We start from the raw sequence: 26,291 nt of genomic DNA on the forward strand, positions 1-26,291 counted from the left end.
GGTTCGGGATGTATGTATGTAGGAATCGATTTAGCTCTCGTAATATTCTTGCAACAGGATTGCCACACGGGTACAATCGTGAGATGTAAATATGTCTGATTCCTTGTTACTTCATAGTGTGTCTCCATACCTTACTTGTATAAAATGCAGCGTTATCTGTCAAAATCATCGTAGGTATACCATGCTCAGTTACATAGTTGTTAATAAATTTGCATAACATTGGTAACACATGAACATTTCTCTAAGGATATAATTTCACATAATTTGAAAAAATATGATAGATTGCCAAAACATATTTGAACCGTCCATGTGTCGTAGGACACAGTCCACAGATGTCACAGGACACGAACATCAAAGGCTGCTGTTGAATTATCGGGTGTAGTTTATCTTATGACAATAATTTATGGGATTTGCCTTCTGACATATCTTGCACTTCTTAAGACTATCCGTAGCTAAACGTCCCAAATTTGGATTATAACAGTATTGCGCTAATTTGGCTATATATTTTGGGGAACCAAAATGACCCCATTTTAAGTGCGTATACCATATTAGTGATTCCAAGTATTCACTCGGAATACAAACTTTGCAAACGTCATCGTCATGTTTTCCTCTGTATAACTGTCCGGATTTTAACTTGTCTTTGAAGCGACTTATCGTTTTACTTTCAACTGCATCCTTACTAAGACAACATATAGTCGTCTTGTAGCTGTTGTAGCTTTCGAGACAGCTGCGAAATCTGCTTCTCACAATATCGCATTGATAAATTCATGACTTTAAAGCCAATAGTTCGTTCTTTGCATTCGTCGTCATTCTTTCTTTTCGATAACCTTGAAAGAGCATCAGCTATGATGTTGCTTTCTCCTCTGATGTACTGTCATGAAATATCATATTCTTGGAGTAGCAAAGCTCGTCGGATTAAACGTATATGAAACATCCTTCCCGTTAGAATAAAAGATAAAGCTTTGTGGTCACAGTATATAATAACCTTCTTTCCTTAAACAAAATAGCGAAACTTTCTGAGGGACCAGACTACAGCCAGTACTTCCAGTTCAGTAGTACAATACGCACGTTCACAGGTAGAAAGTGTTCTGCTGGCAAACCCAATTAGTTTGATTGTATTGATATCTTTCGGATCGTCCATCTGGAAAAGAGTGGCACCTAATCCAGTTTCTGAGGCGTCTGCAGCAATATAAAAATCTTGATTAAGTCTTGGATGATGCAACAGTGGAGCATTGACCTAGGTATTGCGAATGTTATCAACAGCTTGCGTGCGTTCTGTCATCCACTTCCACATCGCATTTTTCCTTAACAGCTGTAACAAACAGTCTTGGCTGACAACAGGTTGGGTAAAAATCGGTGAAAAAAAGAAACCAAGCCGATGAAAGACTTTAATTCTTTTCTATTCTTCGGGTATGGACATCTGTTAATCGCATCCATCCTTTTAGAGTTTGGTTTTATCCCTTCAGGAGTAATTATATGTCCAAGGAATTTCAGTTGGTTACAAGCAAACTTGGATTTGCTCAAATTTACAGTAACTCCGTACTCTAAAAATCAAGCAAAAACTCTTCTTAATAAATTCAGGTGTTCCTCCCAGATTTCAGAAGAAATTAATAAATCATCCACATATAAAGTAACTTTACCCAAAAGGTCTCTGCCAAGTACAGTGTCCAATGCAGATATGGAAACACCACCGCTTATATTCAGTTCAAATTGCATGACTCTGAACTGGTAACTCCGGCCTAGAAAACCGAACGCTGTATATTTTCTAGATTCTTTCGATATTCTCGTTTTGCAATATGAGCTACGCATGTAGAAAGAAGTTAAGAAGCGGACACCATAAAATTTTTGTGTCAATTACTCTACGTTTTCGGGTCTGGTTTGTACAGGTATAATGATCTCGTTAATCTCACTTGCGTCTAACACCAATCTGATGTCACCGTTGGTTTTAATTACCGCCAAGAGGGAATTACTAAATTCGGAATCTGGGAGCTCAATAATACCCCATTCTATAATTTTATTGATTTCATTTCTTAGCATCTCTTTCTTTGTCCAAGGTATAGAATAGGATGTACGACAAAATGGTTTATGTAGATACGTCTTTATGGTGTATTCAAAATCTTTAATCACACCAGGACGTTTACTGAAAACTGGGAAATATTGGTCCAACAAGCAGTATAGTTCGTCCTTTTGGATGGCAGATAAGCATTCAGATTCGAAAACCTTTTCCTAAAGCGACACTTTACTTATCGTCTATTCGGAACATTCTACAAGGTAAATGTTATCTACTGTTTCAAAATTGATACTGACATAATTCACCATTAAGTTTACACAAAATTGATTGGGGGCTACTCTGCCCTATATCATTGTGGCTGTCAAAACATTATTATTGGAATTAAATATACATTCACCTTACTTCAAATTAATGACACACCGGTCTCACATAAAAAGTGCAAACCCCAAATACATGGTACTGTCATTTTAGGAACAACCAGGAATGTGTTTGCTATTTGAGCCTCCCGTATTGTAACGTCGACAAGTACCTGTTTTAAGACATTTTGCTCTTTTGCGCTGAACGCGCCAGACACGGTAAATCCTGTGGCAAGAAATGTGAGCACTTTTACTCCTTGGCTTATCTGTTTTAAACAGTCCCGTTTCATGACACTAATAGTCGCTCCGGTATCAACCAATACCTCAACATTAACATTATTTATGCTTGCTGGAAATATTGCCTCTGAAATTTGTCCAAGCTTGTTAGAAAGATTAGGTTTTTCTTCAATTAATTCACCCCTTGTATCCATATCATTATTATACCTTAGTACATTTAATTCAAAATGATGCCTGACCTCCTCCTCCTTTCCAGTCATCCTAGAAAGGCATTCGGTGACCAGTCCTAGTTTAATCTCTCCTGCTGTGTCATTGGTGGTGGTTCATGTCCTTCCACGATCCGTACAGTATGATCCGAGTTATGATGCCTATCATGTCGCATATTTGATGCTCCATCGCCCATTGGTAAGACTCCCTGTGTTTGATGAGGACTCGATGTATTTTTTCCATCATCCCAACGAACATTCTGCTTCTGATTATCTTCCCATAGTCGAATACGATTAGGATCATCCTCCGGCTACATGTTAGGCTTATTGGTATTACCACTATGCACGTTCACGTCTCCATATCGAAGTTTACGATTCGGCTTCATTGCACTAATCTGATTTACTTGGTTGCTATTACCTCCACAGCTAATTTTAGCACAGTAAGTACCTCTTTTATATCGATTATGATTATTATTCATACTGCAACCATAGGACTCATGTTCTCCTCTATCTTATGACACGTGTTTGACATTTTTTTCCGTATTATTATTATCACAGATAAAATTACTACTATTATCGTTAATCGAGTTGCTACGAGGGTGATAGACATTTGCCTACTACTCATCTGTCTCGCATGTTCCATAATCATAATCAACTACAGACTCCCCACGTCACTGTCCGGAGTATTTATTAATTTTTCGAGTATATGGATGGGCAACCTTCCCTTCAAAATTCTGATCACTTCTCTGTGATAAATCGGATCACTCCAATATCGTGTCTTATTTATGTACGTTCCAAAGTATAGCCTTAAAATACTTCTTTTGCTGTTAAAATACTCACCTTGATAAGCCTCTTTTCGTAATTTCTTCTGTTTACTCGGTGACCAGCACTTAGCTAGAAAAGTCCTTCAAACTCAGCGCAAGTGTTGCAACTTTCGCTTGCTTCTGCAGCCCAAAATGCTGCTTCTACTGTAATTTTGGATACTATAAATTGAAATATGTCGTGTTTCGACCAGCCTACGCAGAAATATTCTTTTGAAATTATTAATACAAAATTTCGGACGGAGATTGTTCTTTTCAGTGGAGAACGTTGGAAATTGCCTACTTTTGAAAATACTATTCTTCACCTTTAAGGAAGAGAAATATCCTCTCTGACCAAAAGAGTCATATTCTTTCCAAAAAGAATTATCAACATCCCACTGTAGATTTTCATAACAGTTGCATTTCGGATCACCACAAACTCGTTTCTTTTTTGACCTACTATCTGAAAGTTCGTCCTCAGTTAACAAATTCTGTGACGATTTTCGTTCTAATTCCGATAGTTTACGATTGGTTTCCTTTTCCCATTTAGGGAACTCATCAACTATTTTGTCTTTAATTAGCTGGAATTCGCTAGTGAATAGTTTAACTAATTCATCATTACTACTTTGGTGTTCATTTGTAGCTTCATTTTGACGAGGTTCAATAGCAGTCTTGACCATAGCTGCAATTTCGTTTTTCTTTACTTCTATCCATTCAGATGGATCTTCGTGAAGCCTTTTTGTTGGATCTACTAAATATTTGTTGATCCCCTTACGAGAATCCGACTCACACTGTGTTATTTGTTTCGAAAGAGCTTCTATCTTTGCGTTACCGTTGATACAACTACTTTCACACTTTACCATTCTATTGGACAGATTATCACAACTCTTCGAAACTGTTTGATATTTGTTTTCTACATCAGCGATTTTTTTCATTAATTTATTCTGTTGATTTTCTGACGTGTCTCTAAATTTCGCATTTAACCGGGTCGCCCAGACTGCCTTTAATTCTTTTTCAGTAATTTCCAATTTCTGATCAAAGGTTCTAAGTTTACTTTCCAACGAATCCATTTTACCTTCTAACGAACCAAATTTGGCCTCAAATTTATCGTTTAACTTTTTGTTGTCCTCCTCTAGCGAACTACCATTCAACAAACCCATTTGAGTATTTATTGATACTAACATATCGAACATTTTTTGATTAACATATCCAATTTTTGGATCAGCTGGCTGAACTACTTCGAAACCTCGATATCTTTATGTTTCTCCACGTTGCTTATCCTACTTCCCATTGTATCTGTTTCTACAGATAGCTCTAAATCAATAACAGTATGATCAGCTGTACATGTCTCCTGTTCCATACTAGGCTCATTGGAGATATTACCCGTATCATCTTCACTTTCCTCCCTCTCTCTAATCGTTTCCGTACTCGGGTGCAAATTATCACGTAATATTTTTTTTTTCGTTTCAACATGATCATTCAGTACTAAATTATACATGTTTCATTGTATATCAAATTCACTGTTATCAAAATTCCTTTTTCAATTATAATGTTATTTTACTCGTAACTGGTGGTATCGCTTACTTTAAGCGATTATTGAAGTGTACCTCTTTCGCTGGACTGATTCGGTGGCTGCTACATTGTTCTTCTATTCCAGGGTTCGTGATTCCGGATGGAACTCGACTCGATACAGCAAATCCTCCGTATTCGAGCCGCTCGTTGAGGCGCCACTTATACCGTGACGTCCGTTGTGTTTTTGTATTGTAAGGAGTCACGTGTACCGTTTGTATACGTATACATGTATGTCGTCATTGTCGTCTCTTCTTTCCCTCGTCGATATCAGAGCATGAGAAATGTTTATGTTTGTGTTTACCTATTTGTGGTCGACAACACACAACTACACGGTCACGGTATCACCTGATTCCGGAATAGCTGGATTAATATAGTACAAAGATAGTAGGTTTCGATGCAGCGTTATTTAAGTGTGATATTATTCTTCACTTGACCTTCGAGACATTAAGAACCAGCTACTCTTCATCATGCCCAAAGTTGACTTGTAACGGGAGCACTTACGATCAGTCTGTCACCAGTATAAGAAAATATCACTGTTCATGAAATAACGAAATATACGAATAAACTTCTCTATATTTTTCCTTTCATTTAATCAAATGCTTGCAAATGTATATTTCGCGCCCAAAAATCACCCACACCTCGATGTAGAGTGTAAACGTGTGCGTGAAAAATAGTACACTGTTTCTGATGATAACCACGTATGAGCTTTTGGGTTGCTAGGTTACTTCGATCAACAGGATTTGTGTTCGATTTTGAAAATGGTCTTTCTATCCAAACTTACGTCCTCCACAATGGCTCATCAAATATCCTACCGTTTCGCGATAATGAAGAATTCGCGTAAATTGTATTTTCGCAGAGGTTAAGGCAAACGCGAAAGCAGTCCTGATGCCGCGACACACTCGCGACGCTTACTAGCCTGTCACAAAATTGACCTGCATACATCTGCAACCAATTTCAAGGTCATAATTCGCCATACACGATTGTGTGATTCGTCAAATCAATTATTTCTGGAATCGTAATCACTGATCTCGACACTGACCGTCCATAAAAGCACAATTAATACTCTTTTTTCCCCTAAGAGTAAACGAATTACGTCACGTCATGTAGATAGTTATTAAAATACTATTCCAAATGATCTCAAATATTTATCGTCATTATATTTTAACGGTAATCAGTAAAAAAAATATTATATAGTATCGGAAAGTAACACATAACAGATCGCAAATCGCACGTAACTAAATGACAGCTTTGGATAGCGTCGGGACCTAATCACGCAAAACTATGTAAAGAAATCCCCCAAATCTCAGTTTCTCCATACCAACTGACAGATACAAATAAGATATTCAAGACCTCGTAGATCAATCCCGACCTGTAATGTTATAGTATCCCATGCTCATCTACGTCTTAAAAAATTGTAGTCTTTCACAAGACGGAAGAAAAAGGTTTAGTTTAGATCAACTTCTAACATAGAATCACACTGATATGGAGGAGAACTGTAAATTTTTATTCCATGTACATGCACAGGAAAACAGGCGTGGTTAACGTGGAGTTCAGTGATAGCAGAAATCGTTGAACGGGACAAAAGTGTCGTCATAAATCACAGTCTTTTAGGAATTTCAAGTTGTACGAGCGCATTCTGGAAAATGATGCCTTCATATTTTTATGAGAAAATCCTTTTTTTTAGTAAAACAAACGTTACTAACACTCTACATCTTTATTCTTCACGTCTACATATTTATTTCTGAACCTAGTCACCCTGTCGATGAATGCATTTCACACAATGACAGACCAATTTGTTGATACCGTTACTGTAAAATGTCTGACTTTCTTGACGAAGTCATTCCTTATCTTCTGCTTGACCTCCTTCAGCATTGTCGAAGTGAAGTCCTTGAATGTGTTTCTTAAATTCTTGAAACGGATGATAATCGGATGAGGCCGATTCGGAACTGTATGGAGGATGATCAGTGACAGTGAACACTAGGTGCCGTTTTGTTGGAGATGTCACAGCATTCGTGTGCACTCTGGCTGGCGTTGTCATGCTGAAGGAGACGGTGTTCCATGTGCGGAAGAATTCTTCGAATTCAAAATCGATTACAGCACGCTGTCTCTCAGACACTAACATAGTTATGCTACACACCACCATGTTACACACTATAATTCCGAGCTAGCAGCAGAGGACTACAAATATGTAGACGTGTAGAATAGCGATATAGAGTGTTAATAACGTTCCATTTATTTAGAAAGCTTCAGGAATTACCACAAAATTCTTAGGCATAACTTTTCAGCACGTCCTCGCAATAGGCCGTTGAGACATGGTACTTAGGGAAAGGCAGTGTCGGTGTGGACGGGGCCTTACTCAGTTACTGTTGGCTGTGCAGTTTTTTTTCTTTTAATCACGAACACTTTATTTGGAACCAACTGCTTGCATATAAGGCTGACAATAGGGAAAAATTATAAAATTTGGCTGTTAATATCTAATTAAAAATTCTTTCGATAAATTGCATTCACAGCTGGAGGCCTTATTGAACAGAAATTCAAATTATTTGTCGGCTGAAGGCCCCAGTAGTAATTGCTCAAAACAATTTGGCAGCTGAAGGCCTTTATATCAAATTCTTACTAAAATATTATTTGAAGAAAAGTACAATCGTATTAAGAGACAATATTTAATTAAAGATTCTTACGACAAACTGCATTCTTGGCTGAAGGCCTAATTGACAATGAATTTAAAATTAGTTGTCGGCTGAAGGCTCCAATAGTAATTATTCGAAAACATTCTGATCAAACCAAGAGGGAAGTGGGCCTCAGACAGTGCTCCAAGGATTGGCCTGGGAAAATCGCTCAACTTTGTAAACAATGAGACAGGCAGCCAAGAGTTCTACTCACTTAACCGGATGGCAACTCAAACTACTGACAGTTTAAATGCAGACCAACACTCCTGCAAAATCTACCTAACGTCTGGTAACCAACACAACGATGGAATAATCTACGCAAGGCGGAACCGATGGACAGCACTGCGTCTAGAGAATCCAGTGTTCCAGTGTTTAGAACATCCAGAAGCAGAAGGAACCGCGACGACCAAGGTAGTCCAAAAGAACAAAATTTCAAAACCACAATTAAGGAGACTCACGAATTACATGCTATACCATACAGCAGCGGGAAGATGAAATGTACACTGCCGCGAAAATACGTTAACCTCCAGGTCAGGCAACTGGAACGTTAGCGACCACTAGGCAGAAAAATACCTCTGGATGAAATTCACAAATAAATACAAAGGATTCAGTGATTAATAATAAAAAGTGGAGATTTGCTATTGAATTTCGCGAACTCCAAGCACTCCACTCGTTGCTCTTCATCTCAGCGAACCTGTAAGCAGTAACGCACTAACAACGGTGTGATCTCCAATAGTGGAGGTTTCACTACTGGGTTAATGTTCACTCAACTCAAACGTCCTGGGTCCGGTCGACAACGAGGTTGTGTCCCTCGCAAGTACAGCCCCTCGATACGACAATGCTTGCGTGCCTCCAGTGGTCCCGGCATGTCCTAGTGGTGCCAGACCTCCATCCAGCTCCGTCCCAACTGAACTACCGACATACCCAACCCAGAAAACACTTGACGTCCTCCCGAAGATAGCACCACGGTAATCGATACCGATAAACGCTGCTCCTGCCACTTGCGGACAGACCATGCTAGCATACATAGTGCCGCTAGTAAACACAAGAAGAAAACGAGACGCCACTATACCTATTACACGACGCCAACCTACCAACGGACCAACGCGAGCCGCACATGGCTCAATCGTTACATCCACTTTTCGTTTGTTCTGACATACTCCACATCTCCTGGCACTAATGTTATCTATGGGTGTTGACCTCACGTAAGTAGTTTGTATGTGGCAATTTCAAATCGATGAAAATTACCAAGGATTCAGGTTGTTTTGCTAATATGGCCACTTCCTCATTGTTGTAATGCACCCACAGCAGATGGATTACCTGCCTTTTCTGTGTACTGTGAACATATTCCACTAGGATATCGTATATAGAACTATTTGTTGTCTCGTCTCACTTCGATGTTCAACATTTTTAATGACATTCCATGGGAAACGATCAAAATCTTCAAGACTCGACACTTTCTGCACTGTTGAAACTGAAGCCTTTTTGAGTTGTTCTAAGGCTTTACTGACATGGATCAGAGTTAAGAGAAACGCATAACCAGTATACTGCTCTCGATGAATTTTTCGCCCATCTATGTAGACTGGGTGATTCAGCTAGCCCTTCCATTGGGTTGTATACAGTCCACAACTCTTTCTGACACCATGTGCAAGATTTTCATACTTTCTCACGCATTATGTACTATTAACTCCACAGAAAAAGTGAACAGGAAGTTTTGTATCAAATTTAATGCAGTTAAATTTTGTACTTTGATACTATTCTGCTGTAGGTCACAGATCTTGAGTTGTTCGAGAAGAACACATTTGAACATCATTTTTGTACGTTTTCCTTCACCAACTCTAAAACTGCGGGCTATAGGGAAAACGTGTCCCGCACAAAACTTAAATTTCCTACTGAAATGTCCTGTTCCATTTTCTATAGGACTAAAATTCTGTACATATCGGCTGGGAGAACATGTGAAATCTGTGAGGGCATTGTGGGTTGCATAAAACCCAGCGATAGGGGCAGCTGAATCACCCTATATAAGCAGGACCACTTCAATTAGGTGAATCCACACATGTACCTGTAAATAAAATGCAGTTATGTAATTATGTGATTACGTAGGCTTTCCCGGCATAATAAGTCTTGAAAGTCTCTTCGGGTTTGCTGCCGGATCCAAAAATCAACTTGAATCGTATTTCGGCGATCCAACTGGTCCCCATCTTCAGGAAAATGCTGCTTCTGCTGAAGAGTCCCGCTGAGAACTGACGTCAGGTTGCAAATCGACTTCCTATATAAGCCACCGTTCAGTACACGGCGCATGCGCCGCCCATCACGGTTTCTGCCTTCCAAGACATGGAGGCGGCGCCGCTCTTAGTGAAACACTACTGGCAACGATATATCGCAATCAAGGCCGCACCGAAGAACGTTCAGTTGTGATGCGAGATAATAGAGGATTCCACGTCTTGCTAAGAGGAAACCCATTGTCTCTGTTGATTAAATTATCATCCAACCTAATTTCAATCGCCTCTTTATAGACACTGTTAAAAAACCGGGAATGTTGGCAACTACCACAGTTTCATCAAATTTCATACTGTGTCCCTCATTTAGGTAGTATTCTGCTATCGCCGATTTTTCCGGCTGTTGTAGCCTCGTATGACGGCGATGTTCCACACACCTGTCATGCACTGTGCGAATGGAACTGCCAATGTAAGCTTTCGCACATTGACACGGAATTTTGTTTTTTACTAGATCAAAAGTAAAAATTTGCCTACCCAGTGCACAGATCCCAGGTTCCAGACAACAGCAATTGGGGAGAGTGCGGTATCGAAAGCGTTGGTACGGCTTGGTTGCAGTGGCAGGCCGTCCAAGGTGCTGGCGCGGCTGGTGGTGGGCGCCATCTGGGCGGCGGGCGCGCTGCTGGCGGCGCCCATGGCGGCGGCGCTGGGCGTCTCGCTGCTGCGGGTGCAGGGCGCCGCGGCGCCGGTGCCCTTCTGCCACAACGTGCGCCTGTCCGAGCGCGCCATGCTCGCCTACCGCCTACTGCTGGTGGCGCTGCAGTACGCGACGCCGCTCTGCGTCATCACCGCCGTGTACGCGCGCATGGCGCTCCGGCTGTGGGGGCAGCGCGCGCCCGGCAACGCGCAGGACACCAGGGACGCCGCGCTCGTCAGGAACAAGAAGAAGGTACCGTAGCTGCTGCTGCTGCTGCTCCTCCGTCTGGCTGAACGAAGGGCGGGTACTTCCGATACTACTACGAGGCTCACTCCAAAACAAATGCACATTACTTTTTTTTAAAATACAGTTTACATTCTGCATTTGTGAAAGTTTTACAGTGCGTAGATACATCCTTCCCGCTTGTTTTCAAACTTAGTTCAACCTGTTCCCGTGAGTGACGCCGTCACAGCGTCTCTTGAAGATGGCTGCCACACTTGACGTACGTCAGAAGCAACGTGCTGTTATTGAATTCCTGTGCTGTGGAAACGAGACAGTGTGAAACATCCACAAGAGGTTGAAAAAGGTGTTTGGAGATGCTGCTGTCGATCGCAGTACAGTTAGTCGGTGGGCAAGCAGGTTACGTGATGAAAGCAGGCACGGCAATATTGAGGATTAACACACTCCAGACAATGTGCAGAGAGCTAACGAATTGGTTACTGCTGACAGACGTATCACGGTGAACGAATTGTCACGCTACGGTGGGATAGGGGAAGGAAGTGTTTGCAGAAAAGTAAATGTGTTGGCGTTAAAAAAGGTTTGTGCCAGGTGGGTTCCCAGGATGGTGGCTCACAAAGAAAGAAGAAAAACGGTGTGCAGGGAACTTTTGGCACAGTAGGAGAATGGTGGAGATGAATTTCGTGGATGAATTCTGACAGGTGATGAAACATGGCTCCATCATTTTTCACCAGAGACGAAGAGGCAGTGAATGGAGTGGCATCATGGAAATTCACCCAAACCACACCTTCTGCTGGAAAAGTTACGGCTATGGTGTTTTTCGATTCCGAAGGACTCTTGCTTGTGGACATCATTCCAAGTAGAACCACCATAAATTCTGACGCATATGTGACGACACTGAAGAAAGTTGAAGCTCGACTGAGTCGTGTTCGACCACATCGGCAAATGCAGGATGTTTTGCTGTTGCACGACAATGCACGGCCACATGTCAGTCAAAGAACCGTGGAAGCGATCACAAAACTTGGGTGGACTACACTGAAACACCCGCCTTACAGTCCTGACCTGGCTCCATGTGACTATCATGTCTTTGCGAAACTGAAAGACTCTCTTCGTGGAATAGGGTTTGAAGATGATGACTCGCTTGTGCAGGTTGCCAAACAGTGGCTCCAGAAGGTTGGTCCAGAATTTTACAGTGCGGGTATGCAAACGCTGTTTCCAAGATGGGGTAAGGCAGTTGAGAGCGATGGAAATTATGTGGAGAAACGAAAATATTGTTACTAAAGCATGTATTTACACACTGTAAAACTTTCAAACATGTAGAATAAAAATGGATTTAAAAAAATAGTGTGCATTCCTTTGGAGTGACCCTCGTAGTTCATGTTGCTTGGTGCATAACATCTACACCAGATCTTTCCAGCTCTCTTACCTGCAGGCGGGCAGACACTCATAAAGGTGGCAAGGGATGAATAGACTGTCGGTATGTGGGCTGTCTTGCAGTGATCGTCCCTCATTGACCCAGCACCCGAGGTCAGGTGTGCCCAGGCATATCAAACATGTGCAGGTTGAGTGCAATACGGCAATGTCGTGAGTGGTCTGCAGTCCCTGCATTTGGCAATCGTCGCATGAGATGTGGGTCCGAAAATCCATTCCAAACAGATGTCGCTACATTAACTATGTCGACCGCCTCAGCCCACCCCGTGGCATTGGCGTATGAAATCCAAACCAGCAGTAGTTGTTACCTATTACTAGGTACCTACATGGGTCAGCTTCGCTCAATTTAGTACAGAGGAAGAGCCGGTGATTGTTACCAAACAAGCACGTAGCCCCTGCCACAAAGGAAACATCGTGCTTAGCTACATCACAACTTGGCGCTAATCATCATCATCATTATCTACATCTACATTGATACTCCGCAAGCCACCCAACGGTGTGTGGCGGAGGGCACTTTACGTGCCACTGTCATTACCTCCCTTTCCTGTTCCAGTCGCGTATGGTTCGCGGGAAGAACGACTGTCTGAAAGCTTCCGTGCGCGCTCTAATCTCTCTAATTTTACATTCGTGATCTCCTCGGGAGGTATAAGTAGGGGGAAGCAATATATTCGATACCTCATCCAGAAACGCACCCTCTCGAAACCTGGCGAGCAAGTTACACCGCGATGCAGAGCGCCTCTCTTGCAGAGTCTGCCACTTGAGTTTATTTAACATCTCCGTAACGCTATCACGGTTACCAAATAACCCGGTAACGAAACGCGCCGCTCTTCTTTGGATCTTCTCAATCTCTTCCGTCAACCCGACCTGGTACGGATCCCACACTGATGAGCAATACTCAAGTATAGGTCGAACGAGTGTTTTGTAAGTCACCTCCTTTGTTGATGGACTACATTTTCTAAGCACTCTCCCAATGAATCTCAACCTGGTACCCGCCTTACCAACAATTAATTTTATATGATCATTCCACTTCAAATCGTTCCGCACGCATACTCCCAGATATTTTACAGAAGTAACTGCTACCAGTGTTTGTTCCGCTATCATATAATCATACAATAAAGGATCCTTCTTTCTATGTATTCGCAATACATTACATTTGTGTATGTTAAGGGTCAGTTGCCACTCACTGCACCAAGTGCCTATCCGCTGCAGATCTTCCTGCATTTCGCTACAATTTTCTAATGCTGCAACTTCTCTGTATACTACAGCATCATCCGCGAAAAGCCGCATGGAACTTCCGACACTATCTACTAAGTCATTTATATATATTGTGAAAAGCAATGGTCCCATAACACTCCCCTGTGGCACACCAGAGGTTACTTTAACGTCTGTAGACGTCTCTCCATTGATAACAACATGCTGTGTTCTGTTTGCTAAAAACTCTTCAATCCAGCCACACAGCTGGTCTGATATTCCGTAGGCTCTTACTTTGTTTATCAGGCGACAGTGCGGAACTGTATCGAACGCCTTCCGGAAGTCAAGAAAAATAGCATCTACCTGGGAGCCTGTATCTAATATTTTCTGGGTCTCATGAACAAATAAGGCGAGTTGGGTATCACACGATCGCTGTTTCCGGAATCCATGTTGATTCCTACATAGAAGATTCTGGGTTTCCAGAAATGACATGATACGCGAGCAAAAAACATGTTCTAAAATTCTACAAGAGATCGACGTAAGAGATATAGGTCTATAGTTTTGCGCATCTGCTCAACGACCCTTCTTGAAGACTGGGACTATCTGTGCCCTTTTCCAATCATTTGGAACCCTCCGTTCCTCTGGAGACTTGCGGTACACGGCTGTTAGAAGGGGGGCAAGTTCTTTCGCGTACTCTGTGTAGAATCGAATTGGTATCCCGTCAGGTCCAGTGGACTTTCCTCTATTGAGTGATTCCAGTTGCTTTTCTATTCCTTGGACACTTATTTCGATGTCAGCCATTTTTTCGTTTGTGCGAGGATTTAGAGAAGGAACTGCAGTGCGGTCTTCCTCTGTGAAACAGCTTTGGAAAAAGGTGTTTAGTATTTCAGCTTTACGCGTGTCATCCTCTGTTTCAATGCCATCATCATCCCGTAGTGTCTGCATATGCTGTTTCGAGCCACTTACTGATTTAACGTGAGACCAGAACTTCCTAGGATTTTCTATCAAGTCGGTACATAGAATTTTACTTTCGAATTCAATGAACGCTTCATGCATAGCCCTCCTTACGCTAACTTTGACATCGTTTAGCTTCTGTTTGTCTGAGAGGTTTCGGCTGCGTTTAAACTTGGAGTGAAGCTCTCTTTGCTTGCGCAGTAGTTTCCTAACTTTGTTGTTGTACCACGGTGGGTTTTTCCCATCCCTCACAGTTTTACTCGGCACATACCTGTCTAAAATGCATTTTACGATTGCCTTGAACTTTTTCCATAAACACTCAACATTGTCAGTGTCGGAACAGAAATTTTCGTTTTGATCTGTTAGGTAGTCTGAAATCTGCCTTCTATTACTCTTGCTAAACAGATAAACCTTCCTCCCTTTTTTTATATTCCTATTAACTTCCGTATTCAGGGATGCTGCAACGGCCTTATGATCACTGATTCCCTGTTCTGTACATACAGAGTCGAAAAGTTCGGGTCTGTTTGTTATCAGTAGGTCCAAGATGTTATCTCCACGAGTCGGTTCTCTGTTTAATTGCTCGAGGTAATTTTCGGATAGTGCACTCAGTATAATGTCACTCGATGCTCTGTCCCTACCACCCGTCCTAAACATCTGAGTGTCCCAGTCTATATCTGGTAAATTGAAATCTCCACCTAAGACTATAACATGCTGAGAAAATTTATGTGAAATGTATTCCAAATTTTCTCTCAGTTGTTCTGCCACTAATGCTGCTGAGTCGGGAGGCCGGTAAAAGGAGCCAATTATTAACCTAGTTCGGTTGTTTAGTGTAACCTCCACCCATAATAATTCACAGGAACTATCCACTTCTACTTCACTACAGGATAAACTACTACTAACAGCGACGAACACTCCACCACCGGTTGCATGCAATCTATCCTTTCTAAACACCGTCTGTACCTTTGTAAAAATTTCGGCAGAATTTATCTCTGGCTTAAGCCAACTTTCTGTACCTATAACGATTTCAGCTTCGGTGCTTTCTATCAGCGCTTGAAGTTCCGGTACTTTACCAACGCAGCTTCGACAGCTGACAATTACAATACCGATTGCTGCTTGGTCCCCGCATGTCCTTACTTTGCCCCGCACCCGTTGAGGCTGTTGCCCTTTCTGTACTTGCCCAAGGCCATCTAACCTAAAAAACCGCCCAGCCCACGCCACACAACCCCTGCTACCCGTGTAGCCGCTTGTTGCGTGTAGTGGACTCCTGACCTATCCAGCGGTGCCCGAAACCCCACCACCCTACGGCGCAAGTCGAGGAATCTGCAGCCCACATGGTCGCAGAACCGTCTCAGCCTCTGATTCAGACCCTCCACTCGGCTCTGTACCAAAGGTCCGCAGTCAGTCCTGTCGACGATGCTGCAGATGGTGAGCTCTGCTTTCATCCCGCTAGCGAGACTGGCAGTCTTCACCAAATCAGATAGCCGCCGGAAGCCAGAGAGGATTTCCTCCGATCCATAGCGACACACATCATTGGTGCCGACATGAGCGACCACCTGCAGATGGGTGCACCCTGTACCCTTCATGGCATCCGGAAGGACCCTTTCCACATCTGGAATGACTCCCCCCGGTATGCACACGGAGTGCACATTGGTTTTCTTCCCCTCTCTTGCTGCCATTTCCCTAAGGGGCCCCATTACGCGCCTGACGTTGGAGCTCCCAACTACCAGTAAGCCCACCCTCTGCAACTGCCCGGATCTTGCAGACTGAGGGGCAACCTCTGGAACAGGACAAGCAGCCATGTCAGGCCGAAGATCAGTATCAGCCTGAGACAGAGCCTGAAACCGGTTCGTCAGACAAACTGGAGAGGCTTTCCGTTCAGCCCTCCGGAATGTCTTTCGCCCCCTGCCACACCTTGAAACGACCTCCCACTCTACCACAGGTGAGGGATCAGCCTCAATGCGGGCAGTATCCCGGGCAACCACAGTCTTAGTCCGATCAGGGGATGCGTGGGACGAGCTGGCCGTCCCCGATAAACCCCCATCCGGACCCCCACAGTGATGCCCATTAGCAACAGCCTCAAGCTGTGTGACCGAAGCCAACACTGCCTGAAGCTGGGAGCGAAGGGATGCCAACTCAGCCTGCATCCGAACACAGCAGTTGCAGTCCCTATCCATGCTAAAAACTGTTTTACAAAGAACTTCTGAACTAATCTACAGAGAGCGCAAACAAATCGACAAAATTTAAACGGTTATTAAAATACAAGATTGCCTAGTAAATGCAGTAATGCTGCTACTTGCGCACTGCTGACACTGCTCGGCGGCGGAAGGAGACTAAGTGAAATTACACTATTCACGTACTAAGACGCGATGCTACACTCTCAAATACTATAATACGCCCGAAATTTATGAAGTAAACAATGCAAGTACCAAAAACACGCAAAGAAATTAAGAATTAAACTATGTAACAAATGAGCGAGCTAGGAGTATACGACTTGCTGCTCAGCTGCTTATCCCACGGCGGCGGAATCATTTAAACTGATTATGCCTCTCAGCGTTCAGTCTGGAGCATAGTCCCCCTCATAAAATTCCTCCATGTGTGCCTGATATCCCTATTCTGAAGTTTCTCCACTCTTATCCTCCTACTTATGGACCTGACCTCCTGCACTTTCGGCCTCACAATACCAATTTCACTGCAGATTAAATAGTGATCAGTGTCATCAAAGAATCCCTTGAATACACGTGTGTCCCTCACAGCCTTCCTGAATTCCTGGCCTGTTATTATATAGTCAATGACAGATCTGGTCCCCCTGCCTTCCCAAGTATACCGGTGAATGTTCTTAGGTTTAACAAAGGAGTTTTTGATTACTAAGCTCATACTGGCACAGAAATCCAAGAGTTTTTACCGTTCCGATTGGCCTCCATATCCTCTCCAAATTTACCCATAACCTTTTCATACCCTTCTGTTCGATTCCCAATCCTGGCATTAAAATCACCCATGAGCAGAACACTGTCCTTGTCCATTACTCTAACAACTACATCACTGAGTGCGTCAGAAAAACTATCCATCTTATCTTGATTTGTCCCTTCACAATGCGTATATACTGACACAATCCTAATTTTCTTGATAGACACTGTCAAATCTATCCACATCAGTCATCGTTTACATACCTCATTGCAACTACGCTGGGTGCCATTTATTTCCTGATGTAAAGCCCTACACCCCATTGTGCTATTCCTGCTTTGACTCCTGACAGGTAGACCTTGTATTCTCCCACTTCCTTTTCTTTCTCACCCCTTACCCGAATGTCACTAACAGCTAAAACGTCCAACCCCATCTTACTTGTAGCCTCTGCCAGCTCCACCTTCTTCCCAGAGTAGCCCCCATTGATATTAATAGCTCCCCATCTCGTTACCATTCGTTTGACGAGTCGTATCTTAAGAGTCCTTGGTTTGTCAATTACAGGCATTTTGCTCTGATTGTTGCCAGCATCATATTGAAAGTACGAGAGAAGCAGCTTGCTAGCCTTACTTGCCCCGGGTCCCATTGAGTTTTACCCCTAACGGTTGAGGGACTAACCGGTGGGTTTGGTAGTCTTGGCCGTCTGAGGACAAAGGTGACCACGACTCAGAATATGTCCGAGATGCCCAGCCTTATTCTAAAGTAACTGCTATCCCTATTGTCAGAACCACTTACTTGGTCACTCATACGCTGCCCGTGGTTCATGAACTAGGACATGACAACAACTTGGTGATAAGTGTAGATTAAAATAAAGGATTCTGTGTGCACTGTAAGACATCTCTGCCTCCATGCGAGTTCCATTGGGGCATACAAGCCATGGAGGCCAATGTGTTATAAGGCTAGGTAGTGTCGGTCACCTTTGGCAACTTGTGCTGAACTGAGTGTTTATTCTTCTTCACGCTTTGATCTGTCACTTGCACACTGTATCCAAGTGAAGACTATATAAGTGAGACACATGCCTGTAGTGCTCTATTGTAGCCGAGATCACTAAAGCACGCCTGCGTAGTGCCTCTGTACTCCACACTACTACATGGCTGGTAAGAGGAAAATGTGGCGATACAGTATCTGGTTTGTAGAGTGTCTGTGGTGCGTTTGAAACTGACGTGAACTCACAAAGGAATAGCACGAACCTGGAGTATTTTGCCTTTAAAAGAGGAAAACTGAGTAACATTAGTGTTGCAAAAAGTTAAAAGGATTTATAGGAACGTATTAAATCATTCTTTAAGGCGTCTAGACGCAAGAAAGTGTAGCGGAACACTCGTATATTTTTTGGTGTAGATTCTTTTCCGGGAACCTCCTACAGTCTTCCACAGAAATATATTCACATGAAAATTCAAATGTGTGTGAAATCTTATGGGACTTAACTGCTAAGGTTATCAGTCCCTAAGCTTACACATTACTTAACCTAAATTATCCTAAGTACAAACACACACACCCATGCCCGAGGGAGGACTCGATCCTCCGTCGGGACCAGCCGTAAAGTCAATGACTGCAGCGCCTTATACAGCTCGGCTAATCCCACGTGGCCATATTCACATACAATTGCTATGTGTAACAGAACAGCGCCTATGCAATGGTAAACCCATTGCAACTACCATGTTCTGACCTCACGCAATATAATCTGGGAGCTATTGCAACTGTAATAAATGTCCTGCATTGTTCATATGAAAATCAGAGACCGCTTTCTATTTATGAAATCGTACAGACAATGCACATTCTGTCGAAAAAATGAAAAAAATTTTGTCACTCATTTCTCGATCTTTCACCGTGGTGCTTCTAGTAGGAGTCAGGAGGAAAATCGTTATCATCATCTGAATTATTACAAAATTAGCCACAGCAGCCTGATACTCAATTTAAAATCATTAACTCTCCTTCGCAAGAGGCACAAAATCTAAATATTACTTTCCAAAAAGAGAAATACTGTATCACAAAGCAGAGAGAATACATACAAGGAAAATCAGCACTCGTAACATATCTCAAGTGTCACCTGTGCCTGTTCGATCACACTATCTCGACTTACACATAGCACTGTAACTGTGCGAGATGGGATCGTCAACTGACGCGAGGGTCTGATGGCAGCGTGACGAGCTAGGTTTTTCTAACGGTTCAAAAGAGTTAAAGCTAATAAACCAGAACCCGGTAATATCAGCCCATGACCATAATACTGATATTGAATACTGCACTAGAACTCTTACCCTAGCAAAATATATTTAAAGAGGCCCCAACTATTCCTATTAACTGGTCTGCTTTCCATCCCAAACTCTCCTGTACCCTACCCATTTTCTATCTATCGCATTACGTTATTAACATCAGATATGTCACTTAGCCACTGATAACTATTTCGCTAGGGGAGTCAGTGGTAAAGTGCCAGAGTATCAATTGTCCCACTTCGATCCCTGTTCAGAAATACGATTATTATCCTTATTTTGAAAACAGTCTGATACTCGGTTCAAAAGATCGTTAACTGTCTGTTCGTCACGAGAGTGACAAAACCTACAGGTGAATTTCCAAATGGAGAACTACTGTATCAGAAAACAGAGGACACACAAAAGGAAGCACTCGTAGTATTTCTCGAGTGGCGTCTGTGACTACTGTACGTTTTATTTATTAGTTTGGTTATGTCAGCCAGTAGCAATTGAAACACAGGCTAAGATCAGTGTGAATACTTGTCCACTGCATACTTTGCTGTGCCTTTTGGCACCACATTGTACGAATAATTACGGTTAATAGCATGGTGTATGGTATGAAAATGTGTGTGTCAACCCGAAACCTGTAACCACTACTGCTGAATTTTATATAAACGCAATTGACGCGGACGATATAAACAGAGTCAACAGTTGCGGACCTACTATCCCGTGGCAGCGTGCCCCGAAAAAACAAATTTTGAAAAATGCCGAGTTCCATCGTGGATCGACTCCCACGCCTCACAGTAGGCCCCTCTATAGGTGACTGCGTTAGTCAGCTCAACGGTCGATGGAATCTCACCGGATAAAAAATTATATCCGTAGAGAAATCGTGCCAAGCGTCATATAATACCATATCATTCCGCCCTTGGACTTGGTAACAGTCTGGGTTGGGTTGGGAAGTGAGTCCTGATGGTTGTACAGGTACGTCGCTTCCACGTTAAGCCACTCGCTGTGTCTTTGGTCGTGCGATTACACTAAATTGCGGGGATTCTGGCTAGCTATTCCAGTATATCCCACAAATTTTCTCTGGGACACAAGTCAGACGATTTTGCAGCCAGTCGAGATGTAACAGGATGATGATTGTTCAGAAACCTCTCATATATTTTTATGAAGCCTGCCGTTGTCTTGAAAAGCAGTGGTAGCAAACTCATCATGCAGATGTTGTCTGGAAGGCAATACCTGATCGTTCAGGCTGTTTGAATTACCACGCTGGTAAATGTTAGGATAACCTCTATTAACGGACTCAAATCACCATAGTAAAAGCACCCCCAATACATCACAGAGCCAACTCTGGCTTTCATCTGACCTTGCAGACATTTAGAATGAATTGTTTTATTAGGCACTGGTGCCCTCGACAATGTGCATATCTAAATAAAGGCAAAAATTGATTAGTCGCACAACATAACGTTCCGACAGTGAGCTACTGTAGACGTTTGATGACACTTAGCTCACTGATGATCCGCAGTTTTATTTGCCTGTTTGAGCAATGGCCTCTTACGAGTATATGGGTCACCGAAGAAATCCCAGGAGATACGAAGTGGGAATTAATGCACCTATTACATAAAAAATGGGACCAACATGACGTGAATAATTACAGAGGAATTTCTCTACTCCCTGTGGCAACTTGTATTCTCGAAAGACCACAACATCTGCTAGAACCAATCATCTCAAATTTCCAAGCTGGTTTCAGGAAAAACAAATCGCGCCCAGAAAAAATTTTAAATCTGAAATTAATCTCAAGAATAAGAAAGATGCGAAGCAAGCTTATAGTATATGTCTTTGTCGACTACAGAAAAGCCTGTGCCTCAATCCAATGATCCACACTATTTAGTTTTTTGTAGAAAACTGATTGGATCGGAAAATACAGAAAATCACTCAGCAGAAATTAAGAAATACAACATCCAAATTGAAATTTTTGGGAAAACTTTCAAAACCATTCGATATAAAACCTGGGGTTAGACAAGATGATGGGTTATCGCCTTTGTTATTCAATGTAGTGCTAGATAGAGTCATGGGAGAATGGCAAAAGAAACTTGAAGAAGAAAATTATTAGAAACCAATTTCGTTAGGAATCAAAAGACACCCTTCAAATCCCCTACTTAGCCTTTGCGGACGATCTCACAATAATGGCAGATTCTTGTCATATGGCTATGAAACAGATAGAAACTCTACAAGAATGCGCAGAGAAAGTCGGCCTACAGATATCATTTGAAAAGACAGTGTTTACAACAATAAATTTAGAAATTTTCAAATTACAAACCAAGTACGGGGAAATTAACAGAGTATCACATTTTAAATATCTAGGAGAAAATATCTCTGAAAAATACGAACAAGAAGAATGAATACAAAAGCTAGTAAAGGTTTGGGACTATAGCAAAACTTGTTCAGGTGTTCAAATGTGTGTGAAATCTTATGGGACTTAACTGCTAAGGTCATCAGTCCCTAAGCTTGCACACTACTTCACCTAAATTATCGTAAGGACAAACACACACATCCATGCCCGAGGGAGGACTCGAACCTCCGCCGGGACCAGCCGACTGCTAAACTTCTATAATAAAAAATGCATATCTTTAAGTGCCAAAATTAGGCATTACAAAACAGTAATTAAACCTTCGTGTTATATGCCAGCGAAAGCTTGGCACTAAACAAGATAACTGATATAAAAAAAATCTAAAGAAAGAAGAAAGAAAAATAATTAGGAAAATTTTGGGACCAAGGTGGAACGACAGTGGGTGTAGACTAGAGAAAACGTCCAAAGTTGAATAATATTCTAACACAGAGGCAGCCATGAGGAAAAGACTCCTCAAATTCTTTGGCCACACAGGCTAACATAAATAATAGTGAAATATGTAGATTCCCTCGCTAATGGAGGAGAATAGATCCAAAATGTTAAAAAGAGTTGGAATTTGCCAAAATCACCAAAGAAGAAACACACATAAGGAAAAGAAGAAAAATAAGAGGTCAAACCAGAGACAGCTCAAAAAATCGGAACAAAATGGAGTGAAGAAGACCTAAATTCTCACAAACAATGGAAAACTGGTGGAAAAATAAAAATAAGCAGAAGAACAAGAAGAACGGAAAACGAACCATCTTTACTTAGCGTCTTCCACTCCGGGAACTTTGCGACTAATGCGACTAATAATAATAATAATAATAATAAAAAGGGTAGAAAGTTTTAAAGCATTGTGTGAGCGCCGGCCGTGGTGGCCGAGTGGTTCTAGGCGCTATAGTCTGGAACCGCGCGACCCCTACGGTTGCAGGTACGAATCCTGCCTCGGGCATGGATGTGTGTGATGTCCTTAGGTTAGTTAGGTTTAAGTAGTTCTAAGTTCTAGCGGATTGATGACCTCAGAAGTTAAGTTCCATAGTGCTCAGAGCCATTTGAACCATTGTGTGAGCATGTTGGTGGTAACTTAATCTGGACAATCCGTGTAGTGTGCCATGTAAGACTTTTAGGTTCAAGTACTTCTCCCATAGGAATAAATATTGGCTTTGGTCGTACGGAAGTAGATGGGTTAGCACATTTTGCATATTTTCAGTCACTGTTGGGCAGGAAAATGGTCTTGGGTAACTCTTCGCTAAGACAAAAAGTGCAGAAGAGAGTAATTAGAATTATGAGAGGAGTTGACTTGTGTACGTACACACATGCCTCCATTAGGTCGCTAGGGACAGTAAACTGATATGTGAAAGTGTCGCCATGTTGAACGCGGACAAACATGCCACGATGAAACTGGCACAGAAAATTAACGAGCTTCTGGGAGCGGCCACCCTCCTCCAGAAGACTCCATAGCTCAGCCCTCGGCGGACGGTCGACTGTTTTCCGTAAATTATGAAAGGACATGATGGCATCGGGGTACCGAAGGCCTTCTTATTGCAAATTGCTCAGGTATAAAACTTGTATCGAATTTGTCTATTTGGTCGAATTGACGTTGACGTTCTGGAAGTATTTGTTCAGCTAGAGAAATAAGCCTTGTATTGATGTGGATGACAAAACGTTTTGTCCCATATGTGGCATAGGTATTGTTCTGTAGGTCTCAGGAGCGCGTATAACGTCTATCTTTACGTGCAGTTCGCATATTGCGGCGTGCTTAGAGCAGCAATTCCATGTCCCAGATACGCTGATTGATCTCTTTTACAGCCGCCGTAACAGATGTCTTCTACGGCCAAACTGCTCTAAATAGGTATTCTGGCATTATTCAGCAGCGGAACCGCACGGTGAAATTCCTCAAACTAGTGATATGGAAGTGCTGTGTTATGAACGTACGCCTTACCGTATACAAATTTAGCAATTTTCTTTTGATGGCCATTTTCCATAGCAGCTACACAATTTATATTAACGCTTGGAACGGACATCCGCCTGACAGGCGGATACAGTACACTTTTTTCAACTATAGGATCTAAGAATCGCCGGCTACGAGATTATCAGTTGATATTTAGTCGTAATGTAGTTAAGGCAAATGTTTCGTCTTTCCGATTTACCCAGGAAAACTTGTTTCCGTTGCAGACGCACACCGTCCCACAGGCGGATGTTTCTGAAGTAGCAGTATTGAGCCTCACAGGTGGATAATCAAACTTCTTGTTTAAGTTCTTTTACATGGCATTTTTAGTTACCTGACTACACTGCAGCTTATTTTATTGTGTTTGCTGAGAGGAATCTGAAGGGGATAGCGGTTTCCACAAAATCACAGCTAGCAGGTACCTTACTTTTAAGCGCAGTTTCAGTTTGTTTTAGTGTGGTTCACTTTCCGCATAAGTTACAATTTTATTCGCTCGAAATGTTTTCTGTACATAGCTATGTGCTTTACACAGTATCAGTTTTGATTTGATATGTTATGGCTCATTCATTTTATCACTGTTTCTAGATTGTTTGCTAGTTTCTTTCTCATTAATTACATTCAACTAGGAAGTCCCAGGATATATTACTTCCTAACGTAGCATGTTTATTTAGAGTCCAACGGCTGGAACAATATCTGTAGATGCTTCTAACAGAAGTAGGCGAATTATTCCGGTGGTGGAGGAGACTTCTTTTACTAAATAGCCTCTAGCTGTGAAGTCGAGACCAGTGATTCGTATGTTCCTAACAAAACCGATCTTTCATCTGTAGATCCCGACACAGGCTCAGACGTATCCGAAAATGAGCTGGATGAGAATACTTTCTATGAAGATAATGCAACTATTAATACCTAAACCGGAGAGACTCAATTCTGATGACAACGTGCCATGTACGATAATCACGGAACTTGACCACCCAGATTCACGACGTGTTCCAAGTTTCTCTGTTCGTTATCTCGGGGCTGCCGAAGTGACTCTATTCGTTTTAAGTGTATCTAAGATATTGTACAAAATGGCTCTGAGCACTATGGGACTTAACTTCTTAGGTGAATATTGCACAAGAGTGATAAAATAAGTCTGAGACAAATGGATGTGGTTCCAGAAATGGAACAAGAAATTGAAAGCTCCGAATTTCAAATTTTCAGATAAATGTGTCTTTAACACTGGCCTAATATACGCCAGAAAAAACGATATTCGCCACACAGACGAATATAAAATATTCCTATGCGCCTCCTAGGCGAATGTTCCCCAGAACGCACTTTAAAACGATGTTCCTATCTAAATGCTAATGAAAACGCCTGTTTCATGCGGCAACTAAATGTATTTAATGTCACAGACACGTTTCACTTTTCTTAACATGGTATCATCAGTAGATTTGCTGGACTTTTGCAATTAAGTTGCTTCACAGGTACTGATTTTAGATTTACAATGGTCATAACCAAATTTTAAGATAAGATGCTGACGTACTCGTAGTTAAAAATCTATGTCAATTCTTGACGACTGCACTGCTATCAAGTCGAAATTTCTGCACTTCACTGAATTATTTACGTATGCTATGACAGACGCAATATACACTGAAGTGAAAAATTCATGGCTTAACGACATGCACATATACAGATGGCGGTAGTATCGCGTACACAGGATATCAAAGGGCAGTGCGTATGCTGAGGTGTGGTTTGTACTCACGTGATTAATGTGAAAAAAATTCCCGACGTTATTACGGCTCCACGACGCGAATTGACAGATTTTGAACGCAGAAGGGTAGTTGGAGCTATGCGCATGGAACTTTGCATTTCGGAAATTACTGGGAAATTCAATATTCAGAGTGTCAAGAGCGTGACGACAATACCAACTTTGAGGCATTACTTCTCACTACGGACAACATAGTAACCGACGGTCTTCACTTCTTCATTTAACGACCGAGAGCAGTAGTGTTTGTGAAGGGCTGTCAATGCTAACAGGCAAGCAACACTGCGTGAAGTAACGCAGAAATCAACGTGGAACGTGCGACGAAAGTATCCGTCACGACAGTGCAGCGAAATTTGGTGTTAATGGGATATGGCAGCAGACGAGCGACGCGAGTGCCCTTGGTAAACGTAAGACATCGCCTGTAGCATCGCTCCTGGCATCGTGACCATGTCTGTTGGACCGTAGACTACAGGCAAAGGGTGGTCTGGT

At 42.2% G+C, this 26,291-nt stretch overlaps 1 protein-coding gene across 1 annotated transcript in view; it reads left to right on the forward strand.

Moving 5' to 3' along the window:
• The window catches only part of LOC124712323 (tachykinin-like peptides receptor 99D), a 193,491-nt gene that overhangs the window by 106,517 nt on the left and 60,683 nt on the right, over positions 1-26,291 (forward strand). The window contains exon 3 of the mRNA XM_047242616.1: positions 10,686-11,016. Coding sequence (XP_047098572.1) covers positions 10,686-11,016 — 331 coding nt within the window. The remainder of the gene's footprint in view (positions 1-10,685; positions 11,017-26,291) is intronic.

The sequence above is a fragment of the Schistocerca piceifrons genome, chromosome 8 (assembly GCF_021461385.2).
Source record: "Schistocerca piceifrons isolate TAMUIC-IGC-003096 chromosome 8, iqSchPice1.1, whole genome shotgun sequence".
In the NCBI taxonomy this organism is placed as follows: domain Eukaryota; kingdom Metazoa; phylum Arthropoda; class Insecta; order Orthoptera; family Acrididae; genus Schistocerca; species Schistocerca piceifrons.